At 49.0% G+C, this 23786-nt stretch overlaps 2 protein-coding genes and 1 long non-coding RNA gene across 4 annotated transcripts in view; 1 reads left to right on the top strand and 2 right to left on the bottom strand.

Moving 5' to 3' along the window:
• Positions 1-15165, bottom strand: part of ft (cadherin-related tumor suppressor fat) — a 22141-nt gene extending 6976 nt beyond the window's left edge. Inside the window, exons 1-8 of the mRNA XM_017250029.3 lie at positions 14596-15165; positions 9880-12505; positions 6688-9688; positions 3817-4125; positions 3525-3758; positions 3261-3462; positions 2904-3196; positions 57-2828 (exon numbers count right to left, since the gene is read on the bottom strand). Of these exons, the coding sequence (XP_017105518.3) occupies positions 57-2828; positions 2904-3196; positions 3261-3462; positions 3525-3758; positions 3817-4125; positions 6688-9688; positions 9880-12305 (9237 nt within the window). The 5' untranslated portion in view covers positions 12306-12505; positions 14596-15165. The remainder of the gene's footprint in view (positions 1-56; positions 2829-2903; positions 3197-3260; positions 3463-3524; positions 3759-3816; positions 4126-6687; positions 9689-9879; positions 12506-14595) is intronic.
• Positions 9549-23521, top strand: LOC138925743 (uncharacterized). Of its 2 annotated transcripts, none has more exons than XR_011441954.1 (3): positions 9549-9751; positions 9824-9938; positions 23334-23521. It is a non-coding gene; the product is annotated as an uncharacterized lncRNA (long non-coding RNA). The 2 variants fall into 2 exon arrangements; XR_011441953.1 differs by having other exon boundaries at positions 9821-9938.
• On the bottom strand, positions 16958-23786 carry Atet (ABC transporter expressed in trachea). The gene is made up of 6 exons (XM_070276959.1): positions 23515-23786; positions 20058-20384; positions 18698-19995; positions 18543-18636; positions 18186-18481; positions 16958-18131 (listed from the first exon to the last, which is right to left on the bottom strand). Exons 1-6 carry the CDS (start codon positions 23784-23786, stop codon positions 17920-17922), a joined length of 2499 nt encoding a protein of 832 aa, XP_070133060.1. The 3' UTR covers positions 16958-17919.

Raw genomic sequence — 23786 nt, 5'->3', positions numbered from 1 at the left:
TACAAAATATTTATAGTTAGTTATCTCAATTTCGATTCCTAATATCAACTACTAACCTTTTTGCTGAAAATTTCGCCAGTAGCCGGATCTATGCTGAACATGAGCGACGACTGCTGCAGTGAGTACGAAATGACCGAGTTGGGGCCCTGCTTGTCCCGGTCTGTAGCTATGATCTGGCCCACCAAGGCGCCCGAGAGCTGCAATTCTGGAAAACTGAAGCTGTAGAAACTATGCTCGAACTCTGGGGCATTGTCGTTTTGGTCCTGGATCGTGATCGTGATTGGAGTAGCTGCGCGCCAGGCCCCGTCGGACACCTCCACTTTAAGAATGTACTCTTCCTGCTGCTCGCGATCCAGGTGCCCGGCCACTGTGATGTTGCCACTTTGTGTATCGATGCTGAATTTTCCGCCGGGATTTTCGGTAAACGAGTAAGAGGCGTTCGCGTTCGGGCCCAAGTCCAGATCAGAAGAAGTCACGCGGATGACAAAACTGCCGATTTCTGCATTTTCGGTCACGTTTAACGAAAACAGACGTGTGAACTTTGGCGGATTGTCGTTCTTATCCAGCAGGTGGAGCAGCACGCTGGACGTGCTCGTTAGCTGGGGTCGCCCCTGGTCCACAGCCTCCACTACCAGCGCGTACTCCCCCAGCTCCTCGCGATCAAGTCTTGTAGTCGTATGGATCTCGCCCGTGTCACTGGCTATCTCGAAGGTGCCCTTGTAGTCGTCCTTCAGACGGTAACTGACTTTTCCATTGTCGCCGGAGTCTCGGTCCGTGGCTTTGACCACAGCGATAAGTTGCGGCGGAGACTCTTCCTCGAGGACCTCGGAGTTGTAGATGAGACGTTCCATCACTGGTGCATTGTCGTTGGTATCAGTCACGTTGAGAGTCAACAAGGTCACACTGCGCAAGCTGGGTCTGTCGCCATCGACCGCCTCCACCCAGATCTCGTACAGGGGTAGTAGTTCGTAGTCAAGACCATCGGCCCCCACGCTAACAACTCCGCTGTTGGGGTCCACCCGCACCGCATCTCCCAGGTTGCCGCCCGCGACACCGTAGTGCACGCTGCCCACCATTCCCTTTTTGGGCGACGTGGCACTAACTTGGGTAATCACCTTGCCCGGCTGCACATCCTCCGCCAGTGTGAAGTAGCTGTTTTCAATGTAGGCGAAGGTCGGAAACTGTTCAGCAGGACGCAGGAACACAGTCAGCTCAGCCGATGAGTGCTGTGGATATGCTCCTTGGTCGGTGGCATGTACCATAATGCTGAAGGTTCCTTTGGCAGCAGCCTTGGCTTCGTTCTTAGGCACCAGCTTGGTACTCACCACTCCGGTTCCGGCGTTGATTTCAAAGTACTCCCGGTCCTTGCCGCTGATGCTGTACCGCACCATTGCGTTTTCTGCCGCATCCAGGTCCGCCGCCAGGGCTCCAAACACAAACTCCCCTGCACTCATCCTGTCCGGGAGGGTCACAGTGTATCGGCTGGCGTCGAAACTAGGAGCGTTATCGTTCACATCGCCCACATGGATTGTGAGGTTCACCGACGAAGCTCGCGGTTCTGTGACGGAACTGTCCTGTGCCATCAACGTGAGATGGTATACAGCGGTCTCCTCCCGATCGAGCGGCGTGCTTGTAGTTATGATACCAGTCTGGGAGTCGATGTGGAAGCGCATAATGTGATCGCCAAGCAGATTGAAGCGCAGTCTAGCATTCAGTCCTTCGTCCTTGTCCGTAGCTGTGGGACGGAGCACAAGGGTTCCTGCGGGTAGGTTTTCCTCAACAACAGCGTGGTAAGACTGCAGCTCGAAAATCGGTCCGTTGTCGTTCACGTCCTGTACCTCCACTCGTACAATGCCAGTGCCCGTAAGCGGTGGCGATCCTGTGTCCATAGCCACTAGCGTCAGAATGTACTCGCTCTGTCGCTCGCGGTCTAGTGGCTTCAGCAGCGAAATGTCTCCCGATGAGGCATTGATGCGAAACAACTCAGTGTCTCCCTCCTTGAGAAAGTATCGCACTTGAGAGTTGAGCGGAGGAGAGTCCGCGTCAAAGGCCTTTACCGTAAGTACATAGCCTCCGTTTGGCGGGACGGTGTTTTCCATGACCCGAGCCAGGTAGGGAGAATCAAGGAAGGTGGGACGGTTGTCGTTGATGTCCAGAATGATTATGGTCAGCTCAGCAGTGTCGCTAGCCGGGTTCTCCAGGTCGCAATCCTCAGCCTTTACAGTGAGCGTATAGCGGGACAAGCGCTCAAAGTTCAGGTTCTTAGCCACGCGCACCACGCCTGTGTCCTCACCGATCGTAAAGTCGTGGTTCGGGTCACCCATGACTATGGAAAACCGGATGCGACCGTTGGCCCCTTCGTCTATGTCAGTGGCGGAAACCTGTAGGACCATGGCTCCAATGCTGGCGTTCTCTGCCACAGACGCAGAGTACTGCTTCGGATCAAAGACCGGGGTGTTGTCGTTCTCGTCTAAGATTCGGACCAGGAGTTGTGTTTCCGCTTCCTGTGGCGGTTCCCCACGATCTCGAGCTGTAATATTCAATAGGTAGCTGGCCCGCAATTCTCGGTCCAGGGCATCGGTTACGCGCAGCAAACCATCGGTTGGGTTAAGGGAGAAGGGAAGTAGTCCTTGTTCTAGTGTCTTTTCGTCTTCGAAGTAGGCCCCATTAAGGGTATAGTCGATGTATCCATTCCTTCCCTCGTCATTGTCGACGGCTTTTACGGCCAAAACCACAGTATTAACGGCCACGTTCTCCTTGACGGAAGTCTCGTTTACGGACACGAAAACAGGAGCCTCGTCGTTGATATCCTTGAGAAGTATCGTTACCTGCAGGTGGGATGAAATATGAAAAATATCGGATCAGTCGTGGTTTAGTCATTGACCAAGTAAAGAAAAACTGACCTTTGCTGTAGACGAGAGTCGTTGCTGCTTCTGGTGAGACAGGAAATGCTGCTGGTCCTGGTTTTGGTGGAACCGCCTGGGCGAGCGGTACTTCAGCTTGAGCTGCGTCTCCTCTAGCTCGCTAAAGCTGGTCACCTCGTCGGGACAGTCCTGGGCGGTCACTGTAAGGGTGTAGGTGGATCGTCGCTCCCGGTCCAGGTGACGGCGGGTGCGAATTGTCCCGTTGCTGTCGATTTCGAACTCGGCATCAGTATCCCCTGCCGTAATGCTGTAGGCGACGAGCCCGTTGTTGCCTGTATTGGATTAGGTAATGGAGTTATAAAAGGAGCAAAAATAAGAACATTTTGAGGAGGTTACCCGAGTCGATATCCTTTGCAGAAACACTGGCAACCTCTTTGCCTATGGGAGCATTTTCAAATATTTCGCTCGAGTAGCTCATGGGATCGAAGATGGGAGCATTATCGTTCAGATCGAGCACATTGCAGTATATCGTAATGGTGGTTGAAAGGCTGGGTTGGCCGTTGTCCTGTGCCTGGACAAGCAGGATGTAATGCTGCACCTGTTTGGAGTCAAATGAGAGGGGTGAGTCAGTTATTGTAGGGTGATCGTACGCGTTCTCACCTCTTCGTAGTCAAGTATGGAGGTCAGAGTCAGCATTCCCGTTTGTGGATTCAGACTGAAGATGTCGGTGGCCCAATCCGAGAATACGCCGTAAGAAACCTGCGCATTTTGTCCTAGATCCGCGTCTCTGGCCAAAATTTGGCCCACTTGATAACCCCTTGGCGCGTTTTCCGGAATGTCGAAGGAGTAAACCGTCTCTTCAAAAACAGGCGGGTTGTCGTTGGTATCGCTCACCTGAAATAATGTGGCATTATGGAATGTATCCTTCATTTATGGCGGTGTGAAACCTTACCTCTATAGTGGCGTAGGTTTCGGTGTACTGAATTCCATCAGAGACCCGGATTCGGAGCTCGTACTTGCTTTTCGTTTCCCGGTCCAATGAGTCTTTTAGAACCAGCTTTCCCGAAATGGGCTCCAAAAGGAACTTTTCGTCGTGGCCGTCCATCAGCTTGAAGGTCACCGTGCCCAGGCTGTCCGGATCATGGGCACGCAGGGTTGCGATGGTTAGGCCTATTTCCAGGTCCTCGGAAACATTGTAGAGAAACGGGGTGTCAAGGAACTGTGGTGGACTGTCGTTCTTGTCGAGAACTGTTACTCTGACCTGCGAGAACAAAGCAAATGCGATGCGTCAATGTCAGTGGCCCACTTTGGCGCGCAGAGGAGGAGGAGTAGAGGGGAGGTGGAAAACTGTCCCGCAATGGCATCGAACGGAAACCCGTTTCGAATTTGGCACTAAATGCTCCGCATATGTGCCCGGACTCTGTGGCAATGTCAATCGCATTCCTCATCTTTCGCGGCTGACCCGCTTCCTAAGTTGCTGCCCTGAGCTCGGAGCTGACTTTCTGCTTCTGCTGCTTTATGTCGAGCGAATTATGGTATAGGTTAGGCCATTTCGACCATCCCGCTCTCAAAATCTACACGAGGAAAACCGGCTCCTCCCCCTGCCCTATGTACTTGTGCTTCTGGCATTAGTTTGTTAAACTAATCTGCGAACTTAGTCTTTTCAATCTCAGCTAAACTATTCATATTTTGAGTGCAGAGTCAAAAATTGGAATTACTCCGACTGGGCCTCCAGAAATCGGTGCACGGCAAGGTGCCGACAAGGAGTTAGTGCCTTTCTAAAGCCATTAACAGTGCTCCGAGACCCTCGACGAAGTTTCAATCCCCTAATCAGACCATACTAGAACCGGGGACTCAAGCCGGAGTTGGCTCCGAGGACAAGGACCAGACCAAGAGCCATAAATATGGCTCAGAGTGACAGGGTCGCATTCACTCGTAAAATATAGCGTCGTGTGCTCCGAGACACTGATGGTGTTAAGTCGTAGCAGGCAAATACTGCATTTGTAATAGAATTTATGCAAATTTGTAACATCAGACAGCGCCTGGAGAGACTACTTAAGGCACTTTAGGTTCGGAGAGGTTCGGGTGCGGGGATGGCTCATCCTAGGAATTATCGTGTGTGGATTAATGGGCGTGTGGAGCCGGCTGTGTATGTATCAGCGGAGCACCATTTACAGTGAAATGTGTGCAGCTAATTGCATTAATTTGATCGGTGGCGGGTGCAACTGCGAAAATGCGACCATTTGTCAACCCGTTTAATGGACACTCAAGGCTCAAGAACACGCCTTTTTTATTCCCGTTTTCCGTGTTCCAGGGATCGGATTTAGGGACACTTTAGAGTGTCTAGATCGATTACTAAATTATAGTGACTTTTAATAGTTCTTTGGCGCTTTAGCTGAACAAGTTAGTTTGAGAAGAAAGTGCGGCTGGAGTGGGTCGAAAGATCTCTATAATAAACATAACTAGCATAAATGTAGTTGCTTTCTCTACATGTAGAAAAGTCTAGTCTAGTTTTTTTTTCTGTTATGGGGGCTAAAATCATGTAAGAACCACATATTTGAAGCTAGCAAATTAGCAAGAAACGAACAAAAAACCGAAATATAAGGGAACACGACAATCGTTTTAAATCAATGCAACAATGAATTGATTGAAACACTCTTCGCACGCGAGGCATACCGAGCAAAACACACTAAGCCATAGGGCTCTCCTAGCTGGGGTCCCTGGGAGAGGTGCCATCCTTGGAGTCGCGGATTCGTGCACGAAACTGGAACTGGATCTACACACATTTGCATGCGTGAATTGTTGGCATACCTACGCGTACAACGTGTGTTCCCGCCAAGGGGAAAGGGGTGAGGGCTGTAGTAGGAGGCGGGGGCAAAAGGGGACCCAGTGGAGATATGGAGAGATGGGGTGGTGAAGAGGGAGTCGCTCCCGAAGTGAAAAGAAGCTGCGAGACGGGTTTTTTGGAATTATTCTTTTCTCTACTGCTTCTCGCTTCGGACGTCGGATGCCTGAAGGAGGCCTGCAGAGTCCGAGGTCCGAGGACGCCCGCCAAGGGGCGAAGGGAGGTCGAGGTCTGACTCCCGTGAGTAGGGTAGCCGGGCATAATTAAAGGCATCTGCCAATGAAGCAACTTATTATAATTCTATCCCTGCGGCCCATTTATGCAGCGCATCGCTGCGTTGCGATGTAAAATATTTTCTCGATACACAGGTCTATCTGGTTCCTCCCCACCGATCTGGCGAGGGACTCCTCCCTGGCCGGCGAATTCATTCACCAGTTATCAGTTCTTAGGGACGAGTCCGAGGCATTCGCAGTGGCCCTGTTAATTTGCATCTCAAGGCTCCATCGCAACAACGTGCCCGTGCTCGGGGGTTCGTTGTCTGGGGGTCTTGGGAATCGGAGAGCCAAGGAACGGTGGAGCTTCGGGATGGCGTGCAATCAATATTTCATATCAGCACAAGACATTAAAAGCGCATTAGTGCGGTCTCGACTTGCACTGATAAGCCCTTGAAACTGGCCCAGAATCTTCAGCCGCGGCTGCTAAAACCCAGCTATGGCATTCTTCGTTCCGATCTCACTCAAGTGCGGAGCTGCAGAGGAATGGTGGAAAGAAAAGCCTAAAAGCTCCCGATGTAAAGCAAGCGGCTACTAACATAGTCTTCCGGAGAAAACAATCCTTGGACAGGGGATTACGATGATACGGGGATTACGGTCTTACAAGTCTGAGAGATCCCGTATAAACTTCGAAAATATTTTTTGTAAGTCATGCCTTCAATTGAAAAGACCGAACAGGTTTTGACCACATTTTCCAACTACTAACCTTCGTGCTGGACGTGCGCGGCTGTCCACCCAAGGCGATGGCATAGACTTCCACTTCGTAAATGTCCGGTCCGGCCTCGCGGTCCAGCTCCGCAGCAGTTGACAGGATTCCCAGCTTAGCATCGATGTCAAAGAGACGATCCACCTGGCCACTATAGGCTCCGCTGCCCGCTGTCACATTGGTCACGAAGTACTCGATCTCCGAGCCTGCTAGGTGAGCGCTCATGGTCAGGATACTTGTGCCAAGTGGTTCGTTTTCGTATACGGATCCGGAAAGTATGTTTTTGTTCCCAAACTGGGGAGCTTCGCTGGCTCCGAAGCCGGGCGTGATAATCGAGATATAAACCTCGGAGCTGCGACGTTCGCTCTGTACCGCCTCGTCCGTGGCCTTCAAGGTAAGTTGATAGCGCACTTGGGACTTGTATTGTGGTCGGGGGGTGAAAGTCACGATTCCCGTATTCCTATGCAGCCGGAACAGCTCCTGTTGCCCACTCACTATCTCGTACGTGACCAGGCCGTTGCTAGAAGAGTCCGCATCTCGAGCGTGTACCCGCATCACCTGATGGGGTCCCTGTTCCGTCGTTGGCAATATGGCTGCATTCATGGATACGAACACGGGTGCGTTGTCGTTGATGTCCTCCACAATCACCGTGACTAGCTTTTCCGCGTGAAGCTGGAGCACCGACGGCTGAGCGCGATCTGTGGCCACCACTGTCAGGCGAAAGGTGTCGATGGCTTCACGATCTATGTCTCTGAGCGTGTAGATCACTCCAGTCTCAGTGTTTATGCCGAAGTGCCGACCACCGGAAATCTCCGGCTCTTGCTTGCTGATGGCGTAACTCACCTTGCCATTCAGACCGGAGTCTGGATCGTCAGCGAGGACTGTCACAATTGGCGTCTTCAGTCCAATGCCCTCCTTGATCTGACGCACGATTGCAGTGCTGGGAAAAATCGGAGGATTGTCGTTGGCATCCACCACCACAACATTGTAAAGCACGGTGGTGGACAACAAGGGCGTGCCACAGTCGGAGGCCGTAATGTTGAGCGTATAGCTGGTGATGTCCTCGTAATCCAGCATCTTGTGAAGGAAGAGACTGCCAGTGGTGCTGTCAATATGGAATGTATCCCGGCGATTGCCGGCCGAAATGCTGAACACCACCTGGCTGTTGACACCCTGGTCGGCATCGCTCGCACGGAATCGCATCAACTCCGTTCCCGTGGGACTGGTTTCCAACACGGAAACTTCGCTGCTAGACTGCGTGAACTCCGGTGCATTGTCGTTCTCGTCCAATACAACAATGGTAATGGTAGTATTGGCGCTCAGTGAATCCTTTAGAGCAGCATCCTGGGCAACGACAACGAGGTGGTGGATCTCTTGGGACTCCCGGTCCAGTCGACGAGCCAACGTCAGTTGTCCCGTGGCGCCGTCGAGGCTGAACTGACCAGCCTCGTTCCCTTCGGCTAAGGAATAGTAAACGTCTCCGTTGAGGCCTTCATCTGCATCCTGCGTGAAAACGTGAGCGAGGTGAGTGCCCTCGGAGGCACCCTCGGAGATTGTTACGTGGTAAGGGGCCCGCAGGAATACCGGTGCATTGTCGTTAACGTCCGTGACGATTACCTTAACTTTGACCTTGTCACTCAGCCGAGGGCTGCCGTTGTCCGACACAGTAGCCTCCAAAATGATGTAACTTCCTTCCGTGGCGGATATTCGGCTAGCCCGCACGTCGGAGCCGCTTTCTCCTTCCGCCGTGCTCCGACTGTCGCGCACCAAGGCCTCCCGGTCGAAAGGCCGCAGCGTCTTTATGAATCCGTTTCTAATGTCGATTGTAAAGTCCTGAGTGTGGCTGGTGAGGACAAAACTCAGCTCGGCGTTCCGTCCAATGTCTCGGTCGAGAGCCGTCAGCTTACCCACAAACGTATCAGACGGAGCGTTCTCTGGTATGCTAAACGTAAATGTTGCGTTGGTGAACTGCGGTGCGTTGTCGTTTTCATCGATCACGTGGATGACCACAGGCACTTCGGAAGAGCGGGAAGGCTGTCCGGCATCTCGGCATGAAACAGTCAAAGCATAGTAGTCACGAACCTCGCGATCCAATGGAGCTTTTACAAACAAGTACCCGTCTGGGAAAATTCCGAAGACGCGCTCCCCATTTCCTTCGATAATCTCGTACGAGATTCGTCCGTTCTCGGCAGTGTCCATATCCGTGGCAGGCAGTGCGAAGAAGCGAGTGTTGACTCTTGTGCCTTCTAGCAATGAGGTCTCGTACGAGGTGTGGTCAAATACAGGCGTGTGGTCGTTCACATCCGCTATGTTAACTGAAAGACTCAGGCGACTGGAGAGGGCAGGATGGCCGGAGTCAGTGGCCATTAACTCCACAAGAAGCACCGCTCCCGGATCGGCAGCAACGGGTCTCTGCAGATAAAGCACTCCAGTGATGGGTCCAATATGGAATTGATCGTTTGGATTGTGGGTGAGATTGTAGCGGATCCGACTATTTACACCTGCATCCCGATCTCGCACTCTGGATAAATACACCTCCTGGCCTACGGCGGCATCCTCCGGCAACCAAATAGTGGGTTCCGAGTCGCGGTCCAAGGCAAAAACAGGCGCATTATCGTTTAAATCAATGACTGCGATGTTAACGCCACATGTCCCGTAGGAATAGCTTGTGCTGGACATCGATCTGGCCAAGATCGTCAGGTGGAAGTGGGTCTGCACTTCCCGGTCCAGGGCGGTGGCGGTGGAAATGGCGCCAGAGGTTGAGTCAATGGTGAAGTTTCTGTCCTTGTCTCCGTGAATTATGAGGAATTCGAGGGGAAGCAGGGAGTTTCCAGACGGGGCTTTCATCTGCACCACACCGACTTCGCGGCCCTTCTTTGCCGGTTGCTGCTCGTGATCCTCGACGAGTTGGAACTCGTAACTGCTCTTTCCATGGTCGCACTCGAGCTGCAGCACCTTGGATCCAAGAACGATTTCAACCACAGCATCGCGTTGGCTTTTCCTTTTTAATTCAAATACAAAATATAAAAATTAAGATTCTTGAAAATGTAAAAAAATTCAAAAAGTAAATATTATAACTTTCTTTAAGCAAGTTTTACTTCGACTAATTGTTAATTGTTATACTATTTATTAGTAGCAAATATAAATGTGGAATTTAATTTTAAACTGAACAAAATATAATTCGCCGCTTACCTCCCCGCTGGCTGTCCGTGGTCACGGGCCGATACAAGCAGCTTGTAGTGTGGCTTCAGGTGAGTAGCCCCCACGTCGGCGTGCAGCCTAAGGGCTCCGGAGCGAGCGTCCAATTGGAAGAGGCCCTCGCCACCTGACACCAGGCTATACTCAATTAAGGCGTTATCACCCTCGTCCCGATCTGAGGCCGTGACGTGCAGAAGGATTTTTCCCTGGCCGTCCTCATGGACGTCATTTTTGCTGTCATCCTCGAGTGTGTAGATGTAGTGCTGTGGATAAAACTCTGGATCGTTATCGTTCACATCTGCCACGTTCAGCCAGACAGTGGCAGTGGAGGACTGAGGAGTGGGTGCGCCCTGGTCGCGGGCGATCACGGAAATCTCGTAGCGCGCCGTTGTCTCACGATCTAGGAATCGCCGCGTTGTTAACTGCCCCGTTATCGCGTCGACAGCGAACTGCTGGGGGTAGAGACGCTCCACGCTAGGCGCCAGCGCGAAAGTCACCGATCCATTGGTTCCCTGGTCGTGGTCCGTCGCCGCTAGCACGGCCACCAGAGTCTGCGCCGGAGAATTTTCACTAAGGGTCACGTTCAAACGGCTTTGCGTGAACTGCGGCGCCTCGTCGTTCTCGTCCAGAATCGTCACTTTTAGTTGGGTGTAGGCGAACTTAGGGTTGGGACCACCGTCCCTCGCTGAAATGCTTAGCTCCACGCTGTCACTCACCTCCCGATCCAGTGGTCCGGCCGTCACGATCAGACCTGTGAGCGGGTCCATCGAAAACCAATTGAGCTCGTTGCCCGAAAGGATCTCGTAATGCACCTCGGCATTTACGCCTGTGTCTCCGTCAGTAGCTGTTATGGAGGTAACATAGCTGCCCTTGGAGGCCAGCTCGGTCAAAACCGCTGAGTACTCCGACTTCTCGAATACGGGCTCATGGTCGTTGACATCGTTTACGTCTATTATCAGGTGGGCGGTGGTCGTCCGCGCGGGGGTCCCCTTGTCCATGGCCACTACCGTCAGGTTGTACTTTCCTATCTCCTCGCGGTCCAGGACGCCGTTGACTCGTACTATGTGCAGACTGCCCGTTTTCTCCAGTCGAAAATGTCCCATCTCGTTGCCGGAAACAATGCGGGTAGTGGTGTTTCCATTCAAACCGTCATCGGAGTCAATCACGGATACGGCAGCCACAACGGTCCCGTTCGCGGCGTTCTCGTCCACGGTGGCCACACTACCGGTGGGCGGAAAGTACTGGAACCGAATTATAGGGTCGTGGTCGTTGGTGTCTACAAGGTTCACCGTTACGTACGCTCGGCCGTCCTGCCGCGGGGATCCGTGGTCGCGAGCAAACACCGTAAAGACGCAGGCCTTCTGACCGATGCCCTTGGCATTCGTTTGTTGCGGACAGTTTACGCGCTCCGTGTTGGAGATGACGCCCGTCTCCGGATTGACTGCGAACTGGTGCTCTGTCTCGGCCAGGTAGTAAGTGATCTTACTGTTGTCCCCCAAGTCGTTGTCGGATGCCATGACAGTAACTACTGGGGTACCCGGCAAAGCTGTCTCGTTAAGGGACACATTGTAGTCACTGTGGTCGAATATGGGCGGGTTATCGTTCACGTCCAAAATGGTAACGTTGACCTGTAGAAACCCAAACCTCGGCGGAGTTCCACCATCTCGGGCGGAAACGTTAAGCTGATAGGAGCCACGTGACTCCCGATCCAGGTTTCCTTTCGTTTCCAAGTGAAGGTACGACGTATCCCCGCTTGGATTAGTCGTCGTGGCCAGCCTAAACTTGTTGTCGACATTGCCGGCCACAATCTCGTACTGGTCCGTCACCCCGTTCTCGCCCGAATCTGCATCCGTGGCAGCGTCTAGAAGGAGACGCGTTCCGGACACGGCACTTTCGGAAAAGGAAACGGCTATGCTGGGCTCCGGGAACTCGGGCGAGTTGTCGTTGATGTCGAGTACCTTGATGCGCACCTCGATGGGGTAGGTAGGCTGCGAAGAGAGTACCACTAAGTCGTAGTGGTCGTGCATGCCTTCGCGGTCGAGCACCACATTTGTCTTCACTTCGCCGGTGACCGGGTCGAGGGTGAACTCTTCTGGCGGTTCGTTGAATCGGTAGGTGAATTTCGGTTTGGTGGGAATGAAGCCTACCGTGGTTCCTCGCGGCTGTCCCTCCAGTACGTCAAAGTCGGCACTCGTATCCACAGCACGGGATTGCATCTCTCCCGCCAATGAGGGGCTTCTGCGGCGTGGAAAGGCCGCATATTGCTCGTAAGTGGTCGCGTAGCTGCGTCCTCGGGGAGACAGGAGCTGCATTGCCGGCCTGGATTCTTCGTTCGCCCGGCCAATGCCGAGCTCTATTGCCAGCAGGAGCAGGAACAGCAGAAGCATTGGTAAGGGCTGTCCCCGGCAAAGCCTCTCCATCTCCACTGGGGCTCTTATGAGAGCGGAGTGAACCCTTTTAGTAAAATTGGAACTTGGAATTTTTTTTTTCTTTCACGATTGTGTTTACTTAGCACTGTTCTTATAGAGAGCACGTTTGTTTACTTGTAGGGTACACTCTGGATGCATCCTGGAATGCATCATTTTAGTTATGTTGGTTTGTTGTTCGATTCACCAGTAGCCTGAAACAGAAACAGAAAGTGGAGTTTAGTTTTAAATATTTATATTTTTATTAGCTTAATCGAATTATAATTGTAATATTCAACTTATTTATAACTTTAAGTACGTATAACATACAACGTAATCTATGCAAATATAATTCATTCATACTGGGTAATGAAAATATACTTTCAATTAACAGCTCCATTTTACACTCCGTCGCCCACAAGATTAGCTTCACATCGGGGCACGATCTGGAGAAGTAAGAAGCGCCAAAGCGTAACGCGTAACATTTTCTAACAGCTTTTTAAAATAATTCACTTTGTTTCCAAAGTGAAGAAAGTAATTTAACACCATTAGACATTAAAAGCTTCTTGCTTTTATTTAGGAAGAAAGGAAGAGTCCGTGACTCATAAAATTTATATACATACTCTCAGAAAACAAAGGACTTAAGCAACGAACTTGAAATTTTTATTATTATAACCGGGTCAAGGAAATCGTTTTTAAAAAAGTTCTTCTAATTATTTTCGTACTCGATGACCAAGGAGGAAAGGTCTCATTTTATATACTTCTGATTTAATAAATTGTTTAACATTTGATTATATACCTATTCATTTAGTAAGACTACCTCCTAATAGGCGTATAGGAATGTCGGCATGAGCTCTTTACTGGACGGACACGGGCGTCGGACCCGTAGAATTTTTCAGAATATTGGTTGGGGTACCGATTGGCTCGGCTTAGTCCGCTGGATACCCGTACGTAAAAATGCGTCGTAAATTTCGTATTTGTTGTCCGAAGCTTTTGAAGCCGAGCCCGTTCATTAATCTTAAAAATCTACCTGCTCTAATGGTATTGTTAGCTGTCTGAGTTTTTGCTTTTTCTGTTCCTGCCCGTCTTCTCATTTCATTTTTGGGCACTATCAAAGGTTTTTGGTACTGGTGTTTGGTTTTCTTTTTTTATGGGTCCCATCTGTGATTGGTAGTTCCTCGTTTCCATAAAATTTCAATGGAATAAGAACAACCCTATATTCAATTCTTTTTTAAGCCTTATTTATATATGAATAAGATTCTTTTTAATTTGAATCTGGATGTGTCAGTTAAAGAAACTGACATAAATTGAAATAGTCGAGTACTTCGCTTAGAATGGAACAGTTTTGGTAAAGTTAACTGACCCACCTTGAACTCTCGACTGGAATTCCTATTAGAGTTGACCGTTTACGACTCTTGTTTGATGTTGACTAAATTAATGAAAGAAAAGAAATTCAATATTCTTGATTGATATATGTATCTGACTTTATCTGTCTCCTTTACACTTTCTCATACGCACCATAGACTGGTTTGGGCCATATCTGGTTTCTTCGCCATTGAAACAGCGTTTGAGTTGGCTCTATTTAATAGTTAATAAATGCCATATCTGTGTTTATACATTAGCAATGTAAATTCAAACCCACAAGCTGTGGAAGCTAGAACACAAAAAATATCAAGAAGACTTGTAATGATTGAGCAATGCCAACTTTTCCTGGGTTTCCAGAGATAAATCGAGTCAACCACATAATTCTATAGTCGGCCAGGAAACCCCTGCAGAATACGGTCTGGCCGGATTACGTGGCAGTGCGCTTCCAAATACATTCGGATTGGGCAATGGGTGACCCCAGCATCCGATACTGGCAGCACAATAACATTGCGAGTCGGGCATCCGAGGAGGGCAACCTTTACAACCACAGATTCAGATTCACAGATAGATAAAGACACAACCACGGAGGTAACCGCTGCCTACGTTACCCTTTGGTTTGTCATAATTCGAGAAGTATATATTAAGTTTTATTGGTGTATGAACGTATACTATATCCACATTCGTACTCCAAGTCGGTCATAAATGCATATCTGCATCACCATTAGCTGGTGTCAGAAAGTGATTGGCGGTCGTTATTCAATTTAGGGATAAATAGGATCTCTATGGTGCCCCATTGGCTGGTTCCTGGAATATATCCCACATTGGCTTGTCTAAAGTTTCTCTGACTGCGGCTGCGCCTGCGACCGAAGGCCTAAATGGGGCCTCAAGCCAAAAATATCTATCCAGCCCAGGTCCACGATGAATGTTTATGAGTACCTACCATTTTCTTCACATTTCTACAGGCGTTTCGGTGTTGGTGGGGCACACACAACCCGACTCCCGATGCTCTCACGGACACCGTGCTGACACAAAGGCACACACACGCGCACGGATATCAGACGCAGCATATTTTTTCTTTCAGCAAAACGTGTTTTGCTTCATTTTTCGCTCTTGTATGTGGCTTGTTGCTGCTGCTGCTGTTGCCGTTGCCGTTGCTGTCGCTTGCTTGCAACAGCAATGTTGGAATTTTTCACTTATAACAATTTTCAACGGAGACTCGCACACACACACACTGCTTCACAAACAAATAAGGCTGCACTGGGGGCAGCGAGTGGGAGCCTGCTGGAGCGCCAGCTGCTTTGATTTGCCTCCAATTGGTGACTAATTCATAAAAAAATGACACAGGGCTGGCACTTGATGACACTAGCAGGAATGCAGCAGGACTATTCTCTGGGACGCACCTTCACTTTTGTCACCCGACGGACGCACGTGCTCCTTTTCGGCGCTTAGTCGGAAGGCAGAACTCGGCCCAAACCACTCGCTCAGCGTTCGCCACGGAACTGAGCGCCTCAGAGATCCGCTGGAGAATCTCGAGGTGGAAAAAGTCGCTAGACGGGTTTGTCCCACCTGAGTCGGGGGAGCGTCTCGGCCGCGATCCGTCTCTCCCTCTCTGGGAGAGATCTCTGGAATCTCTCACACGGCTCTACCTGTTGTGGCTACAGCACATTTTTCACTTGTTGCAGTTTCGTTTTTCATTTTCTTGTTCGCGGCGCTCTCCGAGCAGAGAGAGGTCCAGTAGTCCGGTCCAGTCTGACGAGATTCAATGGCCACCGGCAACCCATACACAGCTAAAAAAACAAGTCGAGGAGCTATAGAGGAATGTGTCGTCTGCAGATATACCTGGTATTTGAGGTATATCCACCAGGCTGAAAAAATATGTATACCTATCAAATAGAAAACCTCAAAATGGATTTAGGATTGCCTAGCAAGCAGGCGCATTCCGCCATTCGTTAGTGCTACAGGTATATCTAAATGAAAAGATATTGGCATGAAAAAAATTAAACCTTATAAAGTTCACAAGCAATCTCTCGTATAAGGCATGAAATATACCTCAACGCTGTCTGGGGGTACTGGGTATAGTTATTTCTCCGCTGCGGACCGGATAGCTCTCTGTTTGTGGCTTTTTGTTTGGTTACATCCCTGGTTACTCATAAAAGAATAAGACTTGGAGAGTCTTGGGCAGCGGCGTAGGATTTTGTTTAGCATAGAAACTGGTTTCAAATTAAAATTATCGCTGGTCATTTTTCTTATGGTTAGTTGGCGTTTACTTTGCCCTGTTCCGTTGTGTTGGTGCCTCATTTTTTGTTTTCTTCTTGTCTTGGTTTTCTGGAATTTTGGTGTTTGGGACCTGCCTTTTACTTCCCTTTGCTGTCCCCGAATGTTGCTGCTGTAGCTTTAGATGTTTCTGGCGATGGTGACGACGATGCTGCTGGTGTGAACTAGCTGGGTCTCCGTCTCTCCTCCACCTACCGGCTCCCACTCAAGCCTGTACCATCTACCATTGGCCTCTACCCTATAACGCGAATGTGATTTGGTCCAGGACATGTAGAATCGCCTCGACTGGGTCTGAATTTAAATGAACTGATTTTACATAATAGTAAAATAAATATATCAAGTCTCCGGCTCTCCAACGGTATTTCTTAAGCTCTAATGCTTAAAGAAGACCTGGCCCAAAGTGGAAAAAGGATAGGACTATTTCAGGCCAGAAACTCCTCCATCGTCGTTCCAAAGAAAGGTCTCATCCGACAAATGTACGGAGAGTTTAGAAATTGAATCTTCAAAGGTAATCCCGCTTTCGGACTGGAGATTCTAGTGCGGTGATATAGGCTTCGTGGTGGCCATAAGGCATTTTCAAATTTCAAAAGGGTGCTCATTTTTAGTTTGACATTAGTTTTACAGACATCTCTGAGGACATTTCTTAAAATAAGAATGATTCAATATGATTTTACAGGCTTTAACTTTGATCCAATCAATTTTTTTATGAAGTATGTATATTAATTTTCGTATATCAGAAATGATGATTTTGATTTTTTATGAAACCAAGTTAAATCAATGGCCAATCAAGAAATTAATGATTTTGATTTTTTATTAAACCAAATGTATATCAATTGTATTCATTGTATCTGCCAGTTTTCAACAAACCTTAAATGGTTAACAGAGGATTACAGAGTTGATATTAAAAATTTCAATTGACTTTAAATCATTCCTTATACAATTCCTTGACTCCCATAGAGAACTTATTTTTGGTTAACATCATAGTTCTATCTTTGGCATAGAATGCAAAGTAGAGGATGGAGGTAGGCTTTCGTTTAAAGAAAAGTTGTATTTATTTTGGCATTACAATCAATAGGGCATTAATGAAACTAAGAAAATTAAGGTAATAGGTAAATAAAAGGTAATAATCACAAATACACCGTAGCCCGTAAACGTTATTGCATTTCTCTCGTTCACAAGTACACGACTTTGTAAACAGTAATTGCTTTATATCACCAGTTAACTACTTATGCTTCCCTACTCTATTCCATTCCCTCCATCGATTCACTTCTATCACAAAATAATGAAAACAGTTTCCGTTTCCATCTCCGTTGCTCCCCACTACTTTCTCCACTTCCCTTCTATTGCTGGTTCAAAGGTCCTCTTTGGAATGTGTATTCTGGATTCGGTTGTAAGGTAGTTAATACCAAAAGCGACAAAAGGATAAACTTCCCATTCTCGGATAAAGATGAACTGAGTGTAAAACACAGGGACGGACGTTGAAGAACGTTGGGAGAAAATTATTTTCAGATTTTGGCTTTGGCTCCAATTGTTGTATGTACTCTGAGGAGTAAGTACTCCGAAGTTTTCTACGTTTTTTTAAGTGTTTCAGCCTAGTTAGTTCAGACTCTTCTGCTTGGTCACAAGAATTATATCTTAATCGATGCAGGAGTATGTGGGTGTGATTGCGACTGTGTGTGACGGTGTTTCTGTGTCTATTTCTAGATTTACATGTAGACCTATGTAACTTCTATTATTTATCTATTATACGCAGAACAGCTTAATGTGGCCATAATTTAGAATCCTTGATACACGTACATAAGTATTTTTGTGATGTTTGGTATGTGGGGAGAGCTACTTAGTATAGCGGCTAAAACTATGCAAAATTTTCAACTCTGCCGATCAGTAATTGTAAATGTCTATCCTATTTATCTCCTGGAGTTCGTTCTATATACAGGTGATCTAACACAAGGGATACATTATAGCCTAGATTATCGACAAATCCAATCGCTTAGCGAATCATGTGCAGTTTCCAACGCAGCACGAAATAAGCAATGATCCGCAGGGCGAAGAAGATTCCAACCAGCGCCACGGCGTCCACCCAGAACAGGGCGTTGTCCATGGACATCTCCTCGAGAAACTTTTTGGGTGAGCGGTAGTGGCAGTAGATCTGGTTGCATTGCAGTTTTTCTCGATCCATGCCGTATATGGCCACCATAGCACCTGCGAAAATGCAATTAGAATGAAAGGCCGACTTATTATCCCAGTGTAGCATACCCTCAAAGCCGTAACGGACGTAGCTGACGTAGGTGACCCATTGCAAGTACCCGGGGATTGTGTCAAAGTTCACGAAGAATCCCGAAAACAGTATCGTGGGTATCGTGGTAACAGGCCCGAGGAAGACACCAGTTTCGATGTTCATCCCCGCCCCGATCAGCAGCCCCAGCGACTGCGCCACTAGTGAGTTGAGCACGCATATAAGCACAAACATCGAGACCCGTTCCAATTCCATCGGCTGCGAGGTGAGATAGTAGACCACTAGAACATAGACGCTGGAGAAGACGATCTGAAAGGTCAAAAAGCAGACGGTTATTATGTGTTTGAGGGTACTGGGTCCAGGGGCTTACCTGAAAGGGCATGTCCGCTATGGTCTTGGCAAAGTAAAATGCCTTCAGGGAGTACCAATAGTTGAGATGCTCGCGTACAAACACGGACATTTCAGTGGGAACTGCAATATATAAGATAAAATTAGAGGCAGTAGAAAAAATAATTTCAACAGATGTACTCACAAGTAAGGATGGTAGGCATCATCGCCGTAAACGTAGTGAACAGGGATACAAAGAATATGCACCCAGCGTTGCTCATGATCTTGCTGGCCTCACCACCCACATCGTAGTAGATCATCCCGATAATGGCGCCCACGATGACATGCGAGAAGAGCCGCATGTGGGTCAGCATCCTGTCGCGCAGAATAGTACGGAAGGATCGCTTAAGGAGAATCCAGAACTGCGTCCAGCTACTTGTCGGAAAGCCCGTCTTGTTGGGGAGCGTCACCACACTCTCGTGAGAGTCCAGCAATGAGGTCATGCATCCCACAACGCCACTGGGTCTACCCGATCCGGATCCCACTGCATTCTGAGTGCCTTTGGAGGAGCTAAAGCTGCAGCTGTCGTCCAGGGCGGTTGTGGGCATGTTTATGACGCTGCAGTCCGAATTCTGCGACTGCTGCGTCTCAAGCTTCGGTGGTTTAAGCTCCGCTGGATCATCCAGGGGCGTCGGTTCGGGTTGCCTGTCTTCCAAAGAAGGCTTTTCATCTTCCATCGTGAATGTAGCCAAAGTCGCGGTTACAGGCCCACTTTCGCTGCCCTTTGCAATATCGTTTATCGTTGACTTCTTTTGAGTCAGAGACTGAAGATAGTCCTTGTGAGTGTACTTTTTACAGGCTCCGCTCTTAACCGCCTCCACCAGTTTGGGTACGGCGTCGCCGTACTCACCCGACGCCACTTCCAAGACGTAATCCGCGGGGTTGTGGTACGAGGGGCACTCGTATCCCAAGGACGATAGATAGGGCACTAACCCCCTAACCCTTCCTTCGTAGACACACTGGCCCTGGGCCAGCAGATACAAGTGGTCGAACTTTTCAAAAAGGCGCGCCGATGGCTGGTGGATGGTGCAGACTATTGTCCTGCCTCCCCTGGCAAGCGACCTCAGGAGCGAAATGAGCTGGAAGCAGGTGGAGCTGTCGAGGCCGGAGGTGGGCTCGTCGAAGAACATCACGGGAGGATTATTAACTAGCTCCAGGGCAATGGACAAACGCTTTCGCTGGCCGCCGGATAAGTTGCAGGTTAAGGTATTGACCGACTCCTTCAGCCCAATGGTTTCCAAGATCTCCTCAACCACCATCACCTTGGCGTAACTGATCATGTTCTTTCCCAACTTAAGATTGGCGGCGACCATCATGGCCTCGCGGACAGTCAAGTTGGCGATAAGGACATCGTCCTGCATAATGTAGCAGGAGAGCTTACGAAAACGGCGCAAGTTCCGCTCCTTGCTGTTTATCATCACCGATCCACTGAGATGGGCAGTTCTGGAAAATCACGTTTGGTAACTGAATTCTGATGAGTTTTGAATAGCGCTCTTGATACTTACTTGTATCCGGCAAGGATATTCATCAGTGTGCTCTTGCCGGCTCCAGAGGGTCCCATGATTGCCGTGATCTCGCCGTTTCGGAATTTTCCCGACACGCTTTTTAGGATCGTCTTGAAGCCTCGCCGATGGCCATCAGCGACTGAGTAGGATATATTGCAGAACTCGATGTCCACCGGCGGGCGCTGGGGCAGATGGGAGAGAGCTATGGTGCCCTTTTTCTGACCGTTGGGGCTGCCGCTGCACCCGCTGGCGCTGACCACCATGGGCAGAGGGCGGTTGTCTGGGCTTTTCGTCGCTGGGCCGCCATTACAAAGATTATTCTGGGACCTAAAAGAAGGGCAGAGTATTTGAAGAAGTTCGATAGAGAAGCCAAACTATTTTTGAGAGTCCTACTTAAACCGGCAAGTTGCTCCATTCTCTGACTTTTGCAGTGAGCTGACGCAGCCGTTTTTCGTCAGCTGGGTCTGCACAAAGGACAAGGAGCAATCGCACCGGGCTCCGTGTCCGGCATCTGGCAAAACTTCCGTTGTCGCCTCCGCATAATGGGACCTCCAGCGACTGATCCCCTTACTAACTTCTACGTTCACCTGGGAGACGGTTTTCTCGAAGCTAGAGTTTTGGACGCCCCCACTCTCCGCGCTGAAGCTTCGCTGTAGTATCTGCTCCATAGTAATTTTTATCTGCAACGCGTGATCAGCTTCCCAACGACCTGTATTTTCAATCAATCGATCAGTTAGCCGCGTTAGGCGGCTAGCCGCTCAATCTCCCCTTCGTGCAAAGCTCAATTGCTCCCATTGAGAATGTCATCACTCATGTGCAACACGCTAGCCACCAGATGGCTCCCACATCCCCGGTGTAAGGGTCGGTGTTCTTTGTCTAATTCGAGCAATGTCACTCAACGATGCGCCGACAGCACCTTTATAGATACCGCATGTCGAATGCTCAGAACGGCATTAATTCCATTCTAGAATTGGGTTCTGGAGGTCGATTTATCTATAGGCCTCCACACTTTTTCAATGAACTATAGTAATTGGGCAATCAGTGCAGCTGTACTAGGACACCCTATTATTTAAAACCAATATAATACCAACTTTTGGAGTTACTGGTAGTGCCTTCTTCCGGCAAAGAAAACTCGCAGTAGCTCTGGCCAGATATACACAAAATCAGCTGTTGGGAGGTACGACACACTCCCATAAACAATTTCAGCGTCATCACAGTTGTTTCTGTTTCGCTTCGATTTGTTGGGTTCCCTTGTTTGCCAAGACCCCCGCCGATCGACCAGACCCACTCCCCACCAACCGCCCCTCGTCGAGCGGTAAGCCAGCTGGGGTTTTATCCGCACTCACGACGAACGAGTATAGATATGGGGCTGTATCTGTGTGAGTTCTGCGAATCGTGTCCCGCGAACAGTCGAGTGCTCGTGCACCGAGAGCGGGTACATTTTCAGTGCGCATGCACCCAAAGTGCATGTTAACGAACCCAATATCGCAACTGAACGGGCTGAAGACTGCCAGCTTGCCTTGCGAAATGCACTCAGAACAAAGATGCAGGCAAAATAGAAATAGTAATGGAACGCGGATTAAGGGGGTCCCACCCCCTTTCCAGGCCCCATTTCATCCGCCTTGTCAGCGGAAGGCTTATGCAAAATTTGCTTTCGAGTTTCTTCACCTAGTACTATTCAAATAAAGTCACGCGACCCTTCCGGAACTTCGTTGCCGTTTTGGAGCTTATCACTTCTAATGCCTGGTTATTGTTGCCAGGTTAGAGGAATCGATTGCGAACTACTTAATTGATTAATTGGCGGTCATAAAGAGCAGCTGCTTCTGTTTAAAATCTACTAGGTATATACGCAAGTTTATCGCCAGTATCCTTCAGCTATAAATTCCGAACTTAATATGCTCGGATCTCTGAAAAGACTCGAGGCCAGTCACACTGATTAAGCGCCGCCGGAAATATTAGTCGGATGGCTTGGCATTAGATCATCCGAGCTCAACGACAATTAAGCGATTACACCCCAAAAACCAGTGAGGGGGTATGTATGAAGACCAGTATTAATAAACGCCGAGCTGATGGATAGTTATGTGTTGCAGATAAGACAGGAGGAACGGCTTGCAAGTTAGATGTTAGAACTGCCCTAAAACACGGTTATATGAAAGGTGACCCAAAAAAGGTGGGAATGGGTCGGAAATTAGTAAGAACCATTCCACCTACTATTTATGTATGGGGCACTTCATGGAGGCGGCATAGAGAGTCAATAAGCCTTTAGTCCTAGACCGTTTTAAGAGTGAACGTAGGCGAGAAGGTGCTAGGAAGCAGGTCCTTTAGTTCCTGCTCTCCGTAGCATCTCTGACATCAGCCTACACGGGGGCCGTTTAGGGTTGCCGAGCCGTAAGTCACTTTTCCACTCGCGTTTTCGCATGCAGGCACTTAGCATTGCATAACCACCGTACCCGTCGGGTTGTCGGCCAAAAAGTACACACGTAAATATAGACCACGTGCCGCACAGAAGAGATTTTCTCACTAGAGTCTATATTCCGCCCCCGTCTCCGTCTTCCTGTGTCAATTGTGCGACAATTCTTTAAAAATGTCCCACTATATTATATATTAAGCGAAAGGACGCGACCGGTGCGCCCCGCAGAAGTGACTGCCACGACCCGCTCACACAGGACTAAGGCCCGAAGCTAACCGGAGTCCAATTGCTGACTGAGAACAACTTCAGAAAGCTTGGCGCCAGTTCGATTTTTTCAGGCACGCGGCGCCGCAATGTTTTTAACCCCTGTTCGCCTAGGACCTCTCTATTCAGTCCAGATTTAATTGCATTGCGGCCTGCACAGATATTAATTCTATTGTTCGATTTGAAATTGAATTGGAAATTTAATTAACTCTAACCACAGTGAAAAGTGCGATGGAATCCTGTAAGGAATGGGCTAAAATGTGTATATTTTCATTTTAACGAAAGGAAGTCTAAAGCCATAGCTCAATGTTAGAGAATAAATTAAATTATTCCAACAACCTTTTATAATTATGGGCCATATTCGTGTGGAAGGGGAAACTTTCTAGGCCGACACGCGATTGGGGAGACGGAGGAGCGTTATCGATTTTTTGCTGCTTTCTTCAGCTCGTTCTCCTGCTCCACATCCTTGTTCTTCCTATCTTACTTTTACGCCACACCTTGCTGTGAAGGCATAGCAGGTGACACATGTCCCAGCGAACAGACGCTATGAACAGATTACGTCTATTTTTGACTTGACACTACATATATTTATACCTTTCCAGTTCCCCCAGATTTGTTTTTTTAGTCTGCCGAAAAGGATCTGTGGGGGCCGTTTGAAGGAAAGTGTGAGCCCACCAGTGTCCCCAATACCTCCTGCCGATAGCAGAGCGAGGGATTTCCCGGAAACCCAATCCTAATCCAAACTAATGCAATTACTGTACCCTCGTCGGATTGGAAACTCACCCGTGGTTGCTTTTTTTGAGGTCGTCGGTCAGCTTCAGCTGGTTTAACAGTGGTACTGCCCCCTTATTGGGACTTGGACTGGAGGCGACGGGATTAGCCGATCCTGGAGACAGGCTAGGCTGCATGTTTCGGCCAGCCATGAAGAGCACGGAGTTCGGTACCGTGGAGACAGTCGAATCTGCTACTTTGTTGGGGCTCCTGGTCGACAAGATGACGGCTTGGGAGGAGCACTTCTCCACCAGCGGGACACTGGAGGCCTGCAAGTCGTCCAT

Source organism: Drosophila bipectinata, chromosome 2L, assembly GCF_030179905.1.
Source record: "Drosophila bipectinata strain 14024-0381.07 chromosome 2L, DbipHiC1v2, whole genome shotgun sequence".
Taxonomy (NCBI): Eukaryota; Metazoa; Arthropoda; class Insecta; order Diptera; family Drosophilidae; genus Drosophila; species Drosophila bipectinata.
The sequence above is the reverse complement of the archived record's forward strand: the minus strand, read 5'-3'. Positions and strand labels throughout refer to the sequence as shown.

Bases quoted from the DNA above. Each gene is read 5' to 3' on its own strand.
- Atet (XM_070276959.1), bottom strand. From the start codon at position 23,786: ATGGACGACTTGCAGGCCTCCAGTGTCCCGCTGGTGGAGAAGTGCTCC. The intron at 18,637-18,697 runs GTGAGTACATCT...TATATATTGCAG, and splicing joins GATGCCTACCATCCTTACTT to TTCCCACTGAAATGTCCGTG. The intron at 18,482-18,542 runs CTTTCAGGTAAG...CTGCTTTTTGAC, and splicing joins AAGACCATAGCGGACATGCC to CTTTCAGATCGTCTTCTCCA.